At 38.7% G+C, this 19,322-nt stretch overlaps 1 protein-coding gene across 1 annotated transcript in view; it reads right to left on the minus strand.

Moving 5' to 3' along the window:
• CCHR16.PART0H9orf43 (chromosome chr16.part0 C9orf43 homolog) overlaps positions 1 to 19,322 on the minus strand; it is a 1,158,566-nt gene that overhangs the window by 161,181 nt on the left and 978,063 nt on the right. Inside the window, exon 12 of the mRNA XM_044057889.1 lies at positions 8,815 to 8,926. Within this exon, the coding sequence (XP_043913824.1) occupies positions 8,815 to 8,926 (112 nt within the window). The remainder of the gene's footprint in view (positions 1 to 8,814; positions 8,927 to 19,322) is intronic.

Here is a 19,322-nt window from a genome sequence, read left to right on the forward strand (position 1 = left end):
ATGTGGTAGTTTGCAGGAACATCAACCTTGCCGAAGGGGATGATAATGCATTTTTTTGCATTAATCTTAAGACCATGACTTTGGCACTAGTCATTAGTCTGTGTAAGACCTTCTTGAAGGATGTTGACATTGCTAGGGGTTTCAATGATTGCTCCGAGTTTGCAGTCATCAGCAAACTTTGTCAGCTGCAGTTCTTTAGTTTAAAAAATAAAATAAAACACTGAAATTCCCTTACCGGGAATCAAACCCGGGCTGTGGGGGTGACAGTGCCAAATTCTAACCACTAGACCTCCAGGAATGCCCTAAAATTTTCCTTTTTCCTTTTCTTTAGATTCAAGGTTTCATAAATATCTAATTACTAGGCTAGTGTTCTTAATAGGCCATCCTAAGCCCAACCAATTTATTTACCAAAGGTGAATATAAAACACTGTAACTTGTGTTTGTGAATCAAACACCTTAACCATTATACTAAGCCCCAATCTTTTAACAGGTGCCTAAACAGAATTAAGATCCTTTCATCCAGGCAATCATTTGACATTGCTTGGGGTTTGAATGTATGACACCCCATTCTTGTATGAGTAGATCCATTCTGTGAGGAAGCTTCTGGTAATTGCCCCTAGCCAATTCCAAAAGAAGTCCAAAATAAGGGAGAACCACTGTTGCCTGGGCCAGGAGTCACCACAATGATCTTGGGGGATTCCTTCTGAATATTCAGAAATACCCTGGATATTAGTGGAAAGGGTGGAAAAACATACAGTACCATTCCTGTCCAAGGAAAAGAAAACGCATCTGTCTTCCAAGCCTTCTTGCATGGAATTCTGAAGCAGAATTTGCCAGCTGATTGTTCGGAGAGGAGGCAAAAAGATCTACTTGAGGAACTTCCCACAGTAGATCAAGTCTTGGAAGACCCCTTGATCTAGTTTCTATTTGTGAGGTTCTGCCTTGTCCTGCTCAGCTTGTCTGCCACACAAATTTGCTCTGATGGAATGTAAGATATGTCTGTAGAGTGAGACTGTGTTGTAAAACTATATCCCAAACTAACATGGCTAGCATGCATAGGTGGTAAGACCTGGTTCCCCCTTGATTGTTGATCACTGTGGTATTGTCTGTAACATCTTGAAGAGGTCCTGGGGACCAGTGGTGATTCAGAGAGTTGAGTGCCTTGATAAGAGCAAGCATCTCTTATATTTATCTGCTCATGTATGTTTTTATTTTCCCAGATACATTTCACACTTGTAACCCCCTTGACAATGCTTCCCAAGCAAAGTCTGAGGAATCTGTGGTGACTGACTGATTTGGATCAGGAAGAGAGTTGGAGAGACATGGATTTCTGGATATTTTATGTCTCCACTAAGTGATTTCTCTTCTGACAAATCCCAGAACTGGAATTGAAAAGATAATGGGTGTTAGTGCTGGGACCAAGGAGATTTCAGGCACCACTGTATCTTTCTCATGTGGAGTCTTGCCAGGGGAATCATGAGAATAATAGATGCCATGAAGCCCAGAATCCTGAGGTATTCCCTTGCTTATACTGAAGTCTGAGTGGAAAGCCTTTGAAACAGATCTAGATATAGATCTATTTTTCCTGTGGAAGAAAAGCTCTTTGTACTGAGGTGTCTAACAGACACCTGTGGAACACAATCCTGTGTGAAGAAGTCAAAAAAGGATTTTGAATGTTGTCTTGTATGCCAGCTTGAGTAAGACATCTCTCAATAGAGAAACTCCTGACACTTTGAAAAGGACTCTGCAAATATTAGCAGGTCATCTAAATATGGAAAACATGTGGATAACCTGTAGCCTGCAATGAGCTATAAGTGGAACTAGGTACTTTGTGAGCACTCTTGGAGCACTGGCTAGTCCAAACACTAAATTAGAAAACTGAAAAAGTGATCTAGACACACAAAATCTTAAGAAACACCGATGTGTGGATGAATAGGGATGTGGTGATAAGCATCTTTTAAATCTAGTGTTACTAGAAAACTTAAATAAGGAAGCAGGTTGTGTGATATTATTTTGAACTTGGGTGCTATCCCAAATTGGTTTAGGAAAGAAAGATCCAGAACTGATCTCCAAGCATTTTCTTTCTTTAGTATACAAAACATTCTGAAATAAAGACCTTTCACAAACTGATAAAGAGGAACTGTCTCTATTACTCCCTGAGATAATGTGTGTTGTAGGACAGGGAGAAATAGAAAAGTTTGGTCTGGTGGATGAGAAATAGCTCCCTGGATGGGAGTAATTTCTTCCCACTGCCATCCGTAACCTTGCTGAATGATCTTCAGAATCCATTGTCTGAAACTATCTGTTGCCAAACATAGAGAGATTCAGACTTTCTGGAAGGCATAACAAACTGCCAGGGTGGGGGTGGAGGGACATGGTCCCTTTTACAGTTATTTTGACTTGTTTGATTCCCCTTAGTTTTGGGGAAGGAGTCCTGCTTTCTTGTTGGAACCGTCTTGCCTGTGTTTGCTCTGCCAACATTTTGATGAGACTGTTTCTTTTGTTTCTTGCCAAACTGGACAAGGAGGTACCTAATCCTTTTGAAAATTTGGAAAAGGGGGAGATGAAAACTCTGAGAGATTCCCTAAATCAGCTTACTCCTCTCATCACATTTTAAGATGATCTCTGCAGCAGAGAGACCAAAACTAACTCTCTGTTCAAAGGAGAATTTAAAATATAAATTTTTACATCTTTTTGGAGGTCTTCAGAACACAGCCAGGCAAAGTTCCAGCGACCATAGCCACAGGCAGTAACTAACACATCCTCCAATGCTGACAGCAATGGGGGGAGTGGGCGAAGGTTCTGGAAATTCTATTTGTAACAACTCACAGTATTTTCTGGAGGACAGAAATCTCAGTGTTCTCCCACTGAAAACACTGGCACATTCTGTAAATAGTCTCAGAGAAAGAGAATCCCTCATAAGGAGATTTAGATACCACACTCTCTTATGAGTCTAAATCTGAAATATGAGGAGAAAAATCTACATCTATCCCTTCATCTTTGTGTCCAGATTCAGCATGTTGAATCTCTTTAGCAAAGGAGGAATCCCTTTTCTTTTACTAGAAACTACCTTATAATTAGAATCAATAGCTTGAGCAAGACCTTGAGCCAGACTTAATAAACTATTCCTATCCAGAGGGATTTGTGCAGGAGTAGACACATATTGAAAATGGGAACAAATGGGTTTAATAATGGCAGCATCATCTTTCCCAGGGATGGGCAGAACATTCTGACTAAACACGGGAATCTTCCTTGCCCCTTTCCCCAAGACCAAAAAGAGCATCTCTCCCTTGCTCACTGAGGGGATCCCAACAGGAAACCCCTAATACATATAATACATAACACTAATAGTTATACTGGCTGTAGGTGCTACCCCAGAGGGATGTGGGGAAAATGATGAGTGGTCTGAGGAACCAACTTTAGCCACAACAGATTCACCCACTTGTGGCTGAGGCAAATTGTTAGCCTGTTATGGTAGCAAAGGATGTTTGTTTAATGTTTTCATTTTCTTTTTGTGGTGGGAAGTACCAACCGTGGAACTGGTAGTTTGTTCTATGGTCAAGATGAAAATGATGCCCATTTCCTAGAGAAACAAAGCAGCACAAGCTGATAAAAGTTCAAAGTCCCAAAAAGTCAAAGTTTCCCAGTAAAAGCACAGTAAGAAGCACTTTGATACATTTTGCCAGCCCCGAGAAGTCAAATAAACACATTTTTTCCCAGAGAAAAAATAGCTTTAGAATGTTTTTAACAACTTTTAAACTGACAGGAAAAAAGTGCACTCCCATTAAAAAGTACAGTTCAGTTTCATGGCTGTCATTTAAAACACCAACACCTACTCAAGAAAACAACTCTCCTAATCAGTAAAGCAATTTTTAATATACATTTTAAATGTGGAAGGTTTTATCCCCAAAGAGAACTAATCTCCCTAGCAATGGAACAGTACAAGCAGACCATCAGTCCTTGAAAGTCCACAAAGACGCACTCTTTCAAGAGGCAGGAAAGCTCTGAAGGGCTTGGCACCCAACTGTGTCTTTTTAGATACCTCAGGTTAAGCTGTCTAATGATTTGGATATGTGGAAGGTTCCCGAAGCTCTGGAAGCTGGCTGGGTGTCATATCTTTGACATGCTATAACCAATACAGCAGTGATCAATATGATGAACATATCTTTTTGACAGTGTCATTAATGTAGGGCAGAGTTTGATTTATTATAGACATATTACTGATTATATCTCTGAGCTTATTACTACTGGTATTCCACAAAGCTGTTTATTTTTACATTCTCAATATATATTTGGTTGTGACTGAAACCACTTTGCTTATGCTGTTTTCTTGAGGAGTGTAAAATTCATTGGCATAAGTAGCAGACAAGGCTACATAGAAGCTGAAAATATTGCAGCTGAATTTTGAGAGCTCATTATATAATTTCAACAGGTTTGCCTTTGAATTCAGAGGCGTTCACAGTAGCAGGTTTTGATGTCCTGGCCTAAAGGAGATTCCTGCTCTGTGATCAGAGTTGACCAGAGATAAGGAAATTATAGTAGTATAAACAGGTGTGATGTTAGTGAGGATGAGGTCAATAAGATGTTGACCTCAATGGTTTATTTAACTGTTTGTGCAGGGGAGTTAGCAATTACTGAGTCTAGGAATCTTTGAGTGAACTCAACTCTTTTGGTATTGGTGTTTCACTTCATTGCTTGATAGTAGAAATCAACCATAAGAAGGTACTTTTACTTATAGGAAGTTGAGCACTGGGGACATGAAAGGTGACCTATAGCAGGCTATAGATGGACAATTTGCCTTGTTTGTGGTCATTTCAAGTTAATCATTAAGTTCTGTTTGTGGGTTGCTGGGAATCTGCCTAGAGATGATTTGGGTCACTGAAAAATACTGATATCCCCCACAGTTTCCAGTAGGTCTGAATGTATAATATATATGATATATAATATATAACATACACTATATATAGGATGGCAAGATCAATTTGTAACCAAATGGGACAGATTAATTCAAGAACAAAAACAGAAATTGGCTAGGCTTAAAACAGCCTGCAAGGACATCTAGCCTAGTAATTACCTATGAACCTATGTGAGACAGGCACTGAAATCATGTAAAGAGACTGCTGCCTTTACTGTGAACTAACTCTGTTATAACACACACATGGATGTGTTCAAGTTACAGGAGAGCCTCAAGAACCAGCAAGTTATTGTTAGACTTCTGGCAATTAACCTTGCTATGATTTACACTGGAATTTAGTGGAAGCCATTTTATTATGCTAGAATGTCTAGAAGGTGGACTTTGTCTAAAAAGGAACTATGGTGTACTAGTGCTTTGGCCAGCATACAGAAACTGTGGAATATATGGTGCAGGCTATCCTTGGTAAAGCAAGCTGGGCTGTGCATCTTTGTCCTATGCTGACATATTTTAGATTCTCTGTGATGAAACTGGTCAGTATTGGTCAGTGCACTATCCTGGTAAACAAATACAAATAAAATAAATAAAATGACACCAGCTACTTAGTCATCTGTTAAACATAATTACATTTTCTTTGTATCTTGGCATCATTCTCAGTGAGGGAAGGATTCCACTTAAGGCCAGTCGTTGCTGTATTATAAGTATGCATGGGAAGCTCCAGAATATAAAGTTCTGCATGTCCTTCTGGATTGAATGTCTCAGGTCATTCACTTCTGTGTGATCCACCATCATGTCATAGTAATATTTTTCCTGTTTGAGGGACTGTAGGGCCTTTGTGACATCATGGATCCTGGCATCAGGAAAAGTGGCTAACCCTCACCCTGTCTTTGTCCAGATTAATGAGTATACAGTCAGTCTGCCTGATGATGGAGTCGCCAGTTACTAGGATATTTCAAATTAGACCCTCAGATGTAGTGTCATCCGAAGTTTTGTAGTCTGCAGCCTAGTGATCCACTGAGTTATGTCAGCATGTTAAGAGTTCTGCTATTGAATTGTTGTTGCGGCTTTTTAGTCCTGATTCTTGGAGGCTTGGAAAGAGATTGTTTTACAAACTTGGGGTTGGCATAATGATTAAGGTCTTTACCTCACAGAAACAAGGTACAGAGTTTGATTCTGACTGCTGGCTATTGGCTAGGCTTATAATAGTATACAGACTGATAGACTAGTATTTACTTATGACCATATATGATGGTTAAGATAATCTTGTGGAGATATGGGTGAGTTTATGTGTTGCTTATCAGGCAGGTGTATGAGAGTGTAGCCTCTAGGTTATAAGTGATTGCACCAATACCATGCTATACTGATCCAGGTTGTCAATGAACATAATGTAATTTCTACGCTGTCTCAAAATACCCAGTGCAATGAAGCCGGCAGCAGTAGGAAAAGAGGTAGACTTGATTCCATGCTTGCTAGATGGGTCAAATTACTGAGGTTAGGAATGACATATTAAGCATTTGGTGAGTAGGAAGAGAAGATATGATACAAACAGGGTCCCTATTATTTCTGCGAACGCAACGAATTGCAAATGCTGTTTAATCGAATGTCTAAGCGAAATGTCAAAATACCGAAAGCACGGAACAGCAATTGTTTTCCTAGGGAAAAAAATCACTGGGCCGTTTTCGGGACTTTGCCATTTCTTCCACTGTGGTGTGATCTCGGAGTTAGTATATTTAAATAGGGGGGGTTTAGGGGGCACAACCCTCCACATCGGGGGGGGGGGTGAAGCCCTCCAGTTTATTTTGTGTCTTGATTTTTTTTTGTATGGATCAGCAATTTTTTTTTCCCTGGGGAAAAAAAAATCGCTGATCCGTGTGTTCGACATTTTGGGTTTTCAGGGATTGTGGGTCGATTATACAACATTCGCAATTCATTGCGTTCGCTTATATAATATAGACCCATCAAAACATGCTGTGGAGGAGTTGTACTAAGTGAAGAAAAAATATTCTAGAACTGATGCAGCAACTACTTGAACCTACTCGGAAGAAATGACATAATGCACTCTAATCTGAGAATAGTACACAGCTTACAGTTTGGGACAGCATACAAATTCACAACAATAGGTCCATAGAGGCAGTATAAAATAAACAAAGTAAGAGAGTAGTACACGACTACCGTTCAGTAAAGTGCACAATTACAGTAGTAAGACAGCAATACACAAATTCCATACATAATAACAATATGATGAGGACTGAACAGGTGAAAAAAAAAAGAAAAAAATTACACACAGTGTATATTATAGAATAGCAGGCTCAAATGTCACCAATAGTGCTGAGGTTGGGTGAGATGCCATACACCATACTCATCTAAGCTCAACTGCCACCAACAGAATAAAGAGAGGATGGTTTAATGCTAGAAATACAGGGTTCAAAGAGTCAATTGGCTTGGAGGGCACACAGTGACTGCTTCTATGATTTATCAGACTCAGGCTCCACTTTCTTGGATGCAGCCAATAAGTACATAAAGTACAAAGGACCATTTAGACATCAACTGTTTTCCTAAATTAATTTCTCATCCTTCTTTGTGTGGCTTGCCTCTGATATTCTATCACTCTAATGATTATAACATGTATTTTAGAATTCGTATCTTGTCTGACTTCATCTGTTTAAACACCAAAAAACTTAGATCATCTCCTTCTACTGGCTATTGCTTCTGTATTATACCCAGCAGTATCAGGCATTTGCAGTTTCAGTTTAAGTCACAATAACTAGAAACAGGAAACATATTATCCTGTGTTTCCCTAGGTTTTTTCAAACTGAGAGACTAAAAACGACTGGATCATATTTTTACAGAACATGTCAGAAAAAATGCATACTTTGTTGTAGTTCTCAAAGCCACAAGCATAATTAGTTGTAAGCACTTGTAAGGCTATAATTAATAACAGAAGCAGCACACAAGGTAATGCAGCTGATCCAGGAGCTCACATACACAAATAAGTCAGTACGGCTTAGAGACAAGTTGTTTTACACATAGAAACCATCAGCAAACTATGCAAGGGAAGGTAGGGAATGTTAGGCAACAGCTCTAAATCCTTTACTACAAAACAGTTGCACATACTGCAGTAAGGTCACATCCAGTTAGAACGGATCAATCTTGAAACAGTGTGTAGCAAGGAAATGTAGCACAGGACAGCCAAGCCATATAGAACAGCATTCATGTTAAGCAATTTAAAGGCTACACTTAAAAGTCAGTGATGAGGAACAGCTTTATGTTGTGTAATTTACAGTACTTACTTACTTGCAATAAACTTTACTGTATCTCAGATACTGATGTATTTATCTTTCTTGCTCATGGTCTGTGTCATGGCTGAAATGGATCTACTCTGTATCACTTGACAAAGCTGGTCAGTAATTAAATTAATAAATAATGGCTGCAGCTGACTGAGTAAGACACCACACTTCTATGGCTATGACATCACAATTCTGGACTGAGCAGCTAGAAGAACTTTTATCTAACTGCATCAATGCCAAGCATATATAGGTATTACAGACAGGCATACTTATTTCTAATACCAATGTAAATAAATAAATATTATCACCACTGAAAGTGATTAGCATTACTGTAAAAAGTAGTTACTTCACCATCTCTAACCTAAGCTATACTCAGCAGTCTGTGACATATATGAAGCCAGTTCATTCATGGACTACACAAATCCACTAATGACATTTATCAGGGTCTCACAGCCATACTAAGAAGTATATCAGTAAATATGTTGAATGGTAAATGCTACACTTATCTGTCATTTAAGCATGGAGTACTCTCATGATAAAGAGAAGTTTATTAGCACTAAAAGCAGTCTTCTAAACATAACAAATGACACCTCCCTTCCATGAAGGTGATCTTACCTCCTTCTCCAAGTTCTGCATACAAGTTGTTTTCTAAAGGTGCCCCATCATCCACCTTATTCTCTGGCTGTGTTTTCAGATCTTTATTAGAAATGAATTTGCTCTTCACTGACTAAAGTTAAAAAGAGGTATTAAAAGTTAGTTATGGCATGTATCTTTGTAGTTTATAAATCATACAACTCGGTCATAAATAAATTATTCTTCCTAAGATTTACCAATGCAAACTAAGATGCAGTAAATTGCATAATTGTGAAAATGGACTGGAATACTTTCCTCAATGACTCAAATCTGTTCAGGAAACTGTAAATGATTTCCATTATATATTTACTTATAGTAACGAAAGACATAAGTATTCAGGAAAATTAAAGAAAAAATTCTGATAGAATAAAAAGAAATAATTAGATGAACAGTACAGAGAAGGAGACGCTTTACTTTTTAATTTTACCCTAGTTAAACAGAAGTGTTGACTAAATGAAATACAAAAACTTCTTGCTTATTTTAACAAATCTTCTAGATTCAAAGGATAAAGTGAAAACAAATATTGTTTTTTTTTTTTAAATTACATCAGACTAGTGAAATGGAAACTTTTGAATGTATCATGCCATCAATAATAACAGGTGACTAGGTTTGCAAGCTAGAAGCAGTTGTTGAATCCTCAAATGACTTATCCAGCCTGCAGGAAGGACATTGGGGTGGTTTTCTGGAGGAAGAACCCTTAAATCTCTTATACTGTGAATCCTCTCTTCCTCTAGTGTGATAAGTATTGAATGGTCCACCTCTACTACAGCTACCTCAGTCCAAAAAGGATTCAAAGGGAAGATACTGGGTCTCTCTAAATCAGAGTGGTTTGGAACCGTTTGGGTTCCTAGAGAAGGACCTGTGAGGGGATCACAAAGCACACTCTAACAGCAGATAATGTCTATCCTTTCTGTTTGCTTCTCAATAGTCTTTCCTTGGCCTTGGGTCCAAAAGGTGAGGACCTATCATAATGGCATTTGAAAAAGGAACCTTACATTTTTTCTCAAGGTTGCAGAGATAAAGCCATGCATTGTACTGCACAGCAACGCCATTGCCCGTTTCTCTGACTACTCCATCTGCCACACACAGCCACATGTAGATGTTGGAAACAGACAACATGGCAGCCACCTAGGACTCAGTCTGCTTTTGTGTATCTGGGGCATGAAGTTTTTGCACAGAGTAAAATGCCTGTTCCACAATTCTCTCTGGAACCTAATCTTATGAGGCAATTAGTTAAGTGCCTGAAGTGAAAAGGTTCCCAAGGTATAGGCACACTTTCTCACATGGTCCATCAGCCAAGACTCTTTGTTGGAAGAATGGGCCACAGAGCTTACTTCTAAAAGTTCTCACTTGGTCCACAAGATAACCTTTACTACAATGCGGCCTGTCCCAGGGCAGGCATAACATTTTGTCTGCCGTGCAGTGTATAGAATCTGCAATATCTAGCTTGTGCCATGACCCCTCTGCCAACATGTTAATCATGTGGTTGGGAGGAACCACCCAAAAAGTAGAGGGAAAGACTTGATTGCCTTGGATAACATGTCCATATTCAGGGAAGAGGGATCAGTGTGGGCCAACAGACTCATTACACACAGATTCCAAAATCTCACCAAATCCAGAATTTTAGGAGGGGAGTCTTCCCATTCATTGAGGACAATGGCTGCGGCAAGAACTTTCACAGAGGTATCCATTTGTCTTTTTTTTTTCCAAGTACACTTCTGGAAACTTGATGGGGGTGGGTATGGGGATCTTCTAAGGTTACAGAAGTGTTCAAGACTCCTAGCTGAAGGGTGGTTTGAGGCATTCTTTGCTGCTCTGTCCTTTGGGTCAAAGATGAAGACTCATGGACTAGTGTTTATGGCTGGAATTGAGACTAATGAGTCATCCCTTTTTTAAACTGAGGAATGGGTGATAATCCTCTCAAGGAAATTTATCTAGACCACCTAATCCAAAATAACTTACTTTCCAGCTGTCAACATGGTTTCAGACCTTCCCACAGCACTACCACTGCCCTCCTTTCCTTTACTGATTGCATTAACAAAAAATGAAACTTTAATATGCTTTCATCTGCACTATTTATTGATCTGTCCAAAGCATTCGATATGGTAAATCACCAAATTCTCATAAATATCCTCAAATCCCTGTCATTAGATGCACTCACTTTAAAATGGTTCCAGTCCTACTTAGATAAAAGACAACAGGCTGTGCTTTGGCACAACACTCTATCTACCCACCTGCCCGTTAACCTTGGTGTCCCTCAAAGGTCCATATTAGGACCTCTCCTTTTCTCCATATTTATCAATGACCTTCATCTAGCAATCCCCCAAGCTACATGCATACAATATGCACATGATTCCACACTTATATGCCCAGGCACATCCACTTCTGAACTTCACTCCCTTACGCAAAAAGTATTTAACACAGTTGAACAATGGTTCACACAGCGTTGCCTTCTCTTGAACCCCAAAAAACTAAACTCCTCCTTTTCAATCCTACTCATAAGTCCTCTCCTATAGATTTTCAGTTACATCCACTAATGGTACCATTATATCACCAGACCCAACTACCAAACTACTTGGTATTACCATTGACAACAACCTTAACTTTGATATCCACATCAACAATACTATACAAACTGTCAACAAAAAACTTGTCTCTCTCTGTAGGATTAAACCCTTCCTTTCACCTACAGCCAGAACAACTATTGCTCACACTCATCTAATCTCTACACTCCTCTATGTCTCATCCATTTTCACTAATCTATCTAAGAATAACCTCAACAAAATGGAAATCTCCTACAATAACATAGCCAGATTTGCAACAGGCAACCCATTTAGAACCCACCATTGCTTTCATTTAAAGCAGCTAGAATGGCTTGAACTACAGAATCTGCTTAAATACCACCAACTTACCATTGCCCATAAGACTCTTTATCAACCTTCCAATACTTGTATTCTATCTATCCTCATCACACCCCCTATAATAATCTGAAGTCCTTACGTTAATCTCAGAAACTTCTAGTAAACACCTCTAAATCTAACAGGGCTTGGGATTCTCTCTTCTCTAATACTGTTGGAAAATCCTGGAATCTTCTCCCCAGCGACCTTTCCTCACTTTTCCCTATATCACTCTTCAAAAACAGACTGAAACTTTTCCTCAGAACACGCTGGTTATGCCCCTGTACTAAACCTGACTAGTTATCTATCTATCCAAAATATGCTCTGCCTACCCTACACTTCTCATTAACTGTTCTATCTTCCTTATTAACAACATTTACCATTTCCCTCTACATTTCATTATTTCCATCCCCTGGCATTACTTATTATTGGAAGAACTCTTTATCAATATAATTATGCATTAAACTGCCTCTTTTGTTATTATGTATTGTACCTGTCTGTTGTATTGTACCTGCATTTTACACTGTTATGATTTCTGTCCTCACTGAATATTTCTGTAACAAGTAATGCCCGTTGCATATATGACTGATGTTGTTATATGTTATTTGCTGTGTTTTATTTAATTTTTTTTTATCATGGAGCTTATCTCCCCAGGCCTCTACTGAAAATGGACATATATCCAGTTAGACTAGCCCAGTCAACAAATGTAAAATAAAATAAATAAATAAATAAATAAAGGAACTCAAAGGCTGATCCCAGCTCGACAGCCCCCAGGAAACCTACCAGCACTGACTTCATGCTAAAAGAAGAGGAGGCAGATGGCTCTGGCTGGAGAGCCCTGATGCCAAACTGGTATCAAGATCAGTATCAGTGCCTCAAACTCCAAATCCCCTGACACTGTGAATGGCAATGAATGAATCAGCACTGATGACTGAGCCAAGAGCTTGGTGTCCAGCTCAGAGATCTACTAGCACTGATACGAGTCAATGTCTAGTGAGTCAAATGCAACACTGGGACTGATGTATTGGATCCATCCAGTTCAGGAAGGGGATACACTGGGATAGCTGCCATCTCTACAACCAGTGGCATCAAAACATGTGTCAGGGCAGGTCAGAAGTACAGGACTCCTTGGGCCATCCTGGTCCACTGTGAAAAATAGGGGAGATGGGATGACACACACATTTATCTGAGCCTTAACAAAAGCCATCATTGTTCAGTCCCAGTCACTGTTTGAAATCCCCCTGAATGACCTGGTAGACCTAAAGGAAGAGTTAGAGGGAGGATGGGAGCCAAGGAACTTTGAAAGCTCCATCTCAGAGAACCAGCTGCTGACAGACTCCTTCCTGGGGGACTTGTCATATATAATGATGAGTTCAGTATGAGAAGGCACTGGACCCAAGAATGGAGATAAAAATGGCACTGAATGGTTTGGGGCTGAGGCCTCTAGAGATGGAGGAGATATTGCAAGCTTAGGGGATGGTGCTGAGGAGGACTCCTCATATTTCACTTCCTTTTTTCTACTCTCCCTCTCTTTCTTTCCCTCTCTTTTTAATTTTCTTTACTGTTCTGTCATCTTTCTTTTCAGAATCCATAAGTAAAAAGCCCTTCAAAATATGCAAGTTATGGTGGTCTAGAAGGGAATGAGGCCCAAAGATATCACATGAGGACTGAAGATGTTTTGGCTCCAGTCACATAAAGCACAAGTCATGCGTGTTGTGGGTCAGAATCGTACACCAACATTGGCAGCACTTTTTAAAAACCAAGGCACCTTTACAGTTATGATTTCTAGTTTATGACCCTGCTTGTCCATGGAAACTTCTTTTTGAGTTTATGTTCAAGCAACTGTATATTTGTTGTATAATAGCTTGTTTAATTTGTTTCTCAATATTCTAACCACTGCATGCTGCATCATTTATAAAACTCTGATTTTACTCCTTTTATATGTTCTATGCTCTTTGTACAAAATAGCTATGTTTATATAATTTTTTATTATTTTATTTTTTTTTTAATAATTTTTTACTATGTATCTGGAGCTTTTCTCCCCAGGCCTCAGCTGAAAATGGTCACCTTGTGTTCAGTCAGACAAACCCGGTAAACAAATGGAAAATAAAAAAAAAATAAAATAAATAGCCTTACAATATTAATAGTAAAGAGCACACTAACTATAACAGCATGTATGTAACAGGAAACACCTGAAAGACACAGCACTGGAAAGTATTAGAAATGTAGAAATAGATGTAGTATCTACAGCACTAAAACATCGGGAAGCATTATAGAAGATTAGGCTGCTGTCTAATCTCAGGAGTGAGGAAGGAGATAGCTATAGAGTTTGTTTTTTTTTAACTGTAGTGAGACAGGTAGAAAAAAGACTAAAAATCAATAAAAGTCTGACAAAAGATCCGTAAAATACTGTTAAAAAGATTTATCTGTAACACAAAGGTGGAGCTCTGGAAACCACAACTGTAGCTGAAAGATGGCAAATGAGACCCGGGAGGTTAACAGAGCACAGATGCATTGTGGGAGAAGGGAGGAGCCCGAGTTCTGGAGTGAATTAAAATAGCTGTCACAGTGAAGGTGGATTACCCAACAGTCAAGTTGGAAGGAGGGGATAACATAAGAGTAAAAGCTGGCTACGCCAGAATGGCATAGTGAGGCTCAAATGAGCAGTGGTTATAAAGCTACCTGTTATGTGTTTCTGTGCTGAGAAGTAAAGAACCACACTTACTGAAGTCTGAAAGGTGTAATGGAGAATCTAGATCAGCATCAGCCAGAATAAGACTTAGTTACCAGAACTGAGGTATATCCTTTCATCAGAATAGCATATGCTGGCATGCAATGGTCAACCTAGGCCAATGTTACTAATGTGTAAGAAATAGTTGGAAATATGGTTGTCACAAGTGCATATACTTTTGGAGGGATCTTGTAGAGTGAAGGAGACTGGCACAGTTGAGATTGTACCAAAGAAAAGCACCAAAAGATATGAGCTTGCAAGTGTACATATAAGCAGATCATTTAAATAAATATTAACTGGCTAATAATGGTAGACATAAAAATATGGTTGATGATACGAACATACTGCAGACAAAAAAGTGGGGATTGGAATTTAGGAAAAAGCATGGAGTTGGAAGGAAGAGGCATAATTAGCAAATTCAGGAGTTTGTTTAGAGGGGAAAGAATGTCTTTTTCACACAGTAGCATTGCTAGCTGCAGTGTCATTAAATTGTTTACTTGAGAATAAACAGATGGCTTTGGAACGGGAATCCCTTTTAAATTACTTTTAGGTAAATGGAACATGGCCTCATATAGAAAAGGGACCCCAGCTACAGTAATCAGTAGCCGCTAAATTTGTATGACTAGAAGAAAACATATTGCTTTGATGTTCTCTAATTTATGTATGTATGTACGTATGACACTGCCAGCCCAGCTGTCTGGAATTTTGTAAATAATTCTATGTCATTTGTGAATATTAATATGATTTATATGCTTGTCCTACAATTGTAAGAGAACTATATGTTATATGTATATTAAACTACTGGTGTACAAGTGTGTGTTGAACAGGGTTTGTACAATACTGAGCTTCAAGGATGTGTCCACAGTGTACCTACTGGAAAAGAACAGAAATGTGTATAAACTATATACCTGTGCAAATGTATATTTTAATAGTAGAAGCTGGAACACACATAGTTAACTTACAAAACTTCAAGAAAATAAGTTGAGATTGTTATCTTTCAGCTTCAGTGAAACAGACACAATGTCTAGAACCAGAAGTTTTTCTATTGTATGAAAAGAAAAGTAATTATTAGGTTTAAAATGTAAAAGTGTTTGTTTTAGGACTTCTAGTTCTGGGCAAACATTTAAGAGATATGTATTTCTCACACAGAAATGTTAAATTTTATTAAGTTTCTGTTAGCCTGGGAAATGAAAGCAGGCAACAAAGCATGATGTCATCAAAGTTGACCCAGCAGTAATGTTTGTTAGTAATTTGAGAACTCTCTCAGAGAAAGACTGTGCATTTTATATCTTGTCTTGGACCTGGAAATATCCTCTCATCAGCACCTGCCTTGCTAATAGTAAGTAACCAGGGTACAGTACTCTCTCTTAGGTATAGAAAGGAATACAGTAAAGATTAGTTTAAATGTTTTCTGTATTTATTTGGGACTGACCTGCAATGTTGTTTTAAAATATTTCCTGTGATTCTGAACTCTGTAGTTACTGTGTTGTTTGAGTATTGTCTTGTTCTTTTATTATTTATTATTAAATATATTTAAACCTATTAATTGTGGCTGGTTTGTTTAGAGATATTTTAGCTCTTAGTGTGCTTGCATATGTATTTGTTGACACTGTACAGGCCACTCCTAAATAACCTTAGTCTTGGTCACACTTACCATTTGGATAATAATAGCATTACAGTGATAACTACCTTACAGTCTGGGCAGAAGGGAGCATAGCTTGTAAACCTGTGCAAGCCTTCCCCAGGCATGTGTGTGTGTGTCTGTATATATATCAAATCTCAATGTGTGTATGTGTCAGCTACTTGGGCAGGGACAAGAGGCACTGGTTGGACAGAGAGGGTGCTGGAGGTCTTGGCTTCACCCCTCAGCTGAGATCTTAACCCTATAGCTGTGCCAGTGGGGAGTCTTATTGGGGATCTGGAGAAAGAGGGAGAAACCAGCCTCAGCCTGACTGTGATCTCCGTGTGCTTTTAAGGGAAATTCTACTTTACTGCATGTGTAGTTCGCATCCTCCCAATGTGTACATCCCTCATTGGTGCTAGTGGTGAGGATTGAGGCTCCTTGATTACTAGGCAAGTGCAGGGACGTCACAATATGTATGTATGTATGTATGTATGTATGGACCTGAGTGAGGGCAATAAACGCACAGCCAAGTGCAAGACTAGTGTGTGGAATCTTTTACCAACAACATGAATGCGTCAAGAAGCATCATCCTATGAGAGTTAAGTGGGGGCAAACAAACCCTAGCAACAGAGTCATACTCCATAGGCAAGAATGAAGTTGTCAGAGGGTGGAAAGTTAGGTTATAATGGATGGGATGCTCAGCATGTATTTCCAAGAGAAATAGACCACAACGTCTCAGGACCTCCCCAGAAAAGCATACAAAAATAGTTTTACTAGAGTGGTAGATTTGGCCAGTGAACCAGACCTGGCTGCCTTAGGTTTGACATGGTGTTTTCTTATGTTTTCCTTTACTGGGAGGTGATTGTCTTCTGGTGACTCAATTTCAACCCTTCTTTTAAATGATGTTCTTTTTTTCTGGCCATCACCAATTCCGTCAACTCTAGGTGGAAATTCAGTCAAGAAAACCTCAGTTTTGAATAGCACCAACTAAGAGTGACTGGCTTGAAAAAAATATAATTTGTTGTAGTTAGGGGCTTATCATTTGTTGTAGTTAGGGGCATCATACTAGGAACCAGTGGAACAGTAGTGATCCTGTTCTGGTATCTGATTATCAAAAGTACACTTACTTAGCCTGGGAACTTCCGATACTGTGCCAAGAGGATAATAATCATTTAGCTAAGCTCCAAACTGAGTGACCAGTAGAACAAGGAAAAATAAAAAAAAAGGAAGACAATGTTCAAGAAAGCTACTCAACATGAAAAAAAATTAAAAAGAAATAAGAGATTAGGTGAGCAAATGTGTAAAAAAGATACTATAAACCATCGCCTCACAGTAAGACATTGTCCTGTTCGATTCTCAGCTAGAGCGTCTTCTGTGTGGAGACATGCGTGAATGGGCGTACCTTCGTTGAAGGTTGTGCGTCAGGGCTGGCAACTCGGTACGTAAAAATCTATTGCCAATCATTAGCGGACCGGAGTTCCGCTGTGGCGACTCTTAACCGGGAAAAGCCGAAAGATACAACAACAAACCACAAGTAACAAGAGTGAAGATGCGCCTTGGAAAAGAGCATGAAGAGATGTCTCAGACAAAAAAGGTCCGTGGTGGAGAAAATACATAAGTGGGAAAATTTAAACTTGACAGGATCTATGAGGAGATATTCAAGTTGAGAGAATCTGTAGCAGATTATAAGGCAGCTAATGAAAAGAGCATACAAGAAATTAAAGGTACTGCCTCCACATATTCACATACTTTAATAGAATTAAAAAAAGGGAAAGGAACACTGAAACAAAAATTTACCAAACAAGATCTTAAGATATGAAGAATTTAGGATGAAAGTTAATGAGTTAGGGAATCATACCCGAAAAGAGAATCTTTGTTTTTCAGGAATTGCAGAATACGTAGAGGCAAGGGACAAGTGGACTGAAATACAAAAACAGGAGATATATTATGACAAACATACCTATGGCCTGAACAAAAAGACAACCCAGACCTATCATAATGAAGTTTACATCATATCAACAAAAAAGAGGAAATCCTTTTAAAGCTATGGAGAAGGGGACATATACTAAAATTCAGATCACAGAGAGCATTTGTAAATGATGATTACTCACTACAAACTAGAGGAAAGAGAAATGCTTATATGCCAGCCTTTCATCTGGTAAGAGAAATGAAGCTGAAATTTAAACCACTGTAGCCAGCAACCCTTTGAATCTATTACCCCATGGATACAAAAGTGTACCTAGATCCAGAAACAGCAATTACTTAGCTAATGAGCAAGAGTGAAGAGCTAGCTGGAGGGACACAGAAGGAAAATCTTGCAAACAGGGGGCAAGGGACAGTAGTGATATGCAAATGTGCTGATGGAAAGATGCTTGACTAGACCATTTCTGTTTTTTTCAAAGAAAAATGACAGACTGAGAAAGAGAAATGAGGACTACTCAATAAGGGTGACAGGATTTATGGACTAGATAGATATACTGAGATCTATTCGAAAACTGTCTCAATGAACTGGAGTCTGAAAGGAGGAGAATATAAAAACTTTACATGAATAAACAGGCAAAAGATAGACACTGTTGTAGGTTTTGAAGGGGATTAGTTTCTGTTACTGATTCTGGGGGCCATGGTTTTATGTTTATACTTCCACCTCAAATAAGAGATATAAAAATATTAATAAATATTAATGAAGCTTTAATAATAGGAAAGCCACAGTAAAGAGAAAAACATTTTAGGAGATGAAATGGTTACTAGTAAATAAATGATGCATTGAGAATTAATCCCTTAAGTGGAAATAGACTAATTTGGAGGTGAGCCAGTCTGAACAACCAGTTACAGATAAAGTAGACAGGCATTAAGGTGAACCAGGATTTGAATCAAGCTGAAATAATAAAAACAGGTGACAAGGGAAAGAAGGGGAATAGTTTTAATTAATTCATAAGATTGAAAAAATGACATGAGAGCAGTAATTCTAAACAGAAGAGGAAAAGGAAACTAAATAAGTGACAAGGAGAGACAGAGAGATGAAGGGTGCTGAATGTATTTAACTGAGGTAGGTTAAAAAAGCTATCTTAAGGTAGGAACAACATATTGAGGAGGGAAAGAAACATGTAGATGACAAAGGATTCCACAGATTTAGACACTTCAGGAGAGGAAGAAATGTGCTATGATAGTGAAATGTACATAATTTTATTAGAAAGGGGGAAAAAGGAGCAGGGTTGGAAAGTCAGCAACAAAATCTTTT

Source organism: Protopterus annectens, chromosome 16.part0 (genome assembly GCF_019279795.1).
Source record: "Protopterus annectens isolate FY-2018-M chromosome 16.part0, PAN1.0, whole genome shotgun sequence".
Taxonomy (NCBI): domain Eukaryota; kingdom Metazoa; phylum Chordata; order Ceratodontiformes; family Protopteridae; genus Protopterus; species Protopterus annectens.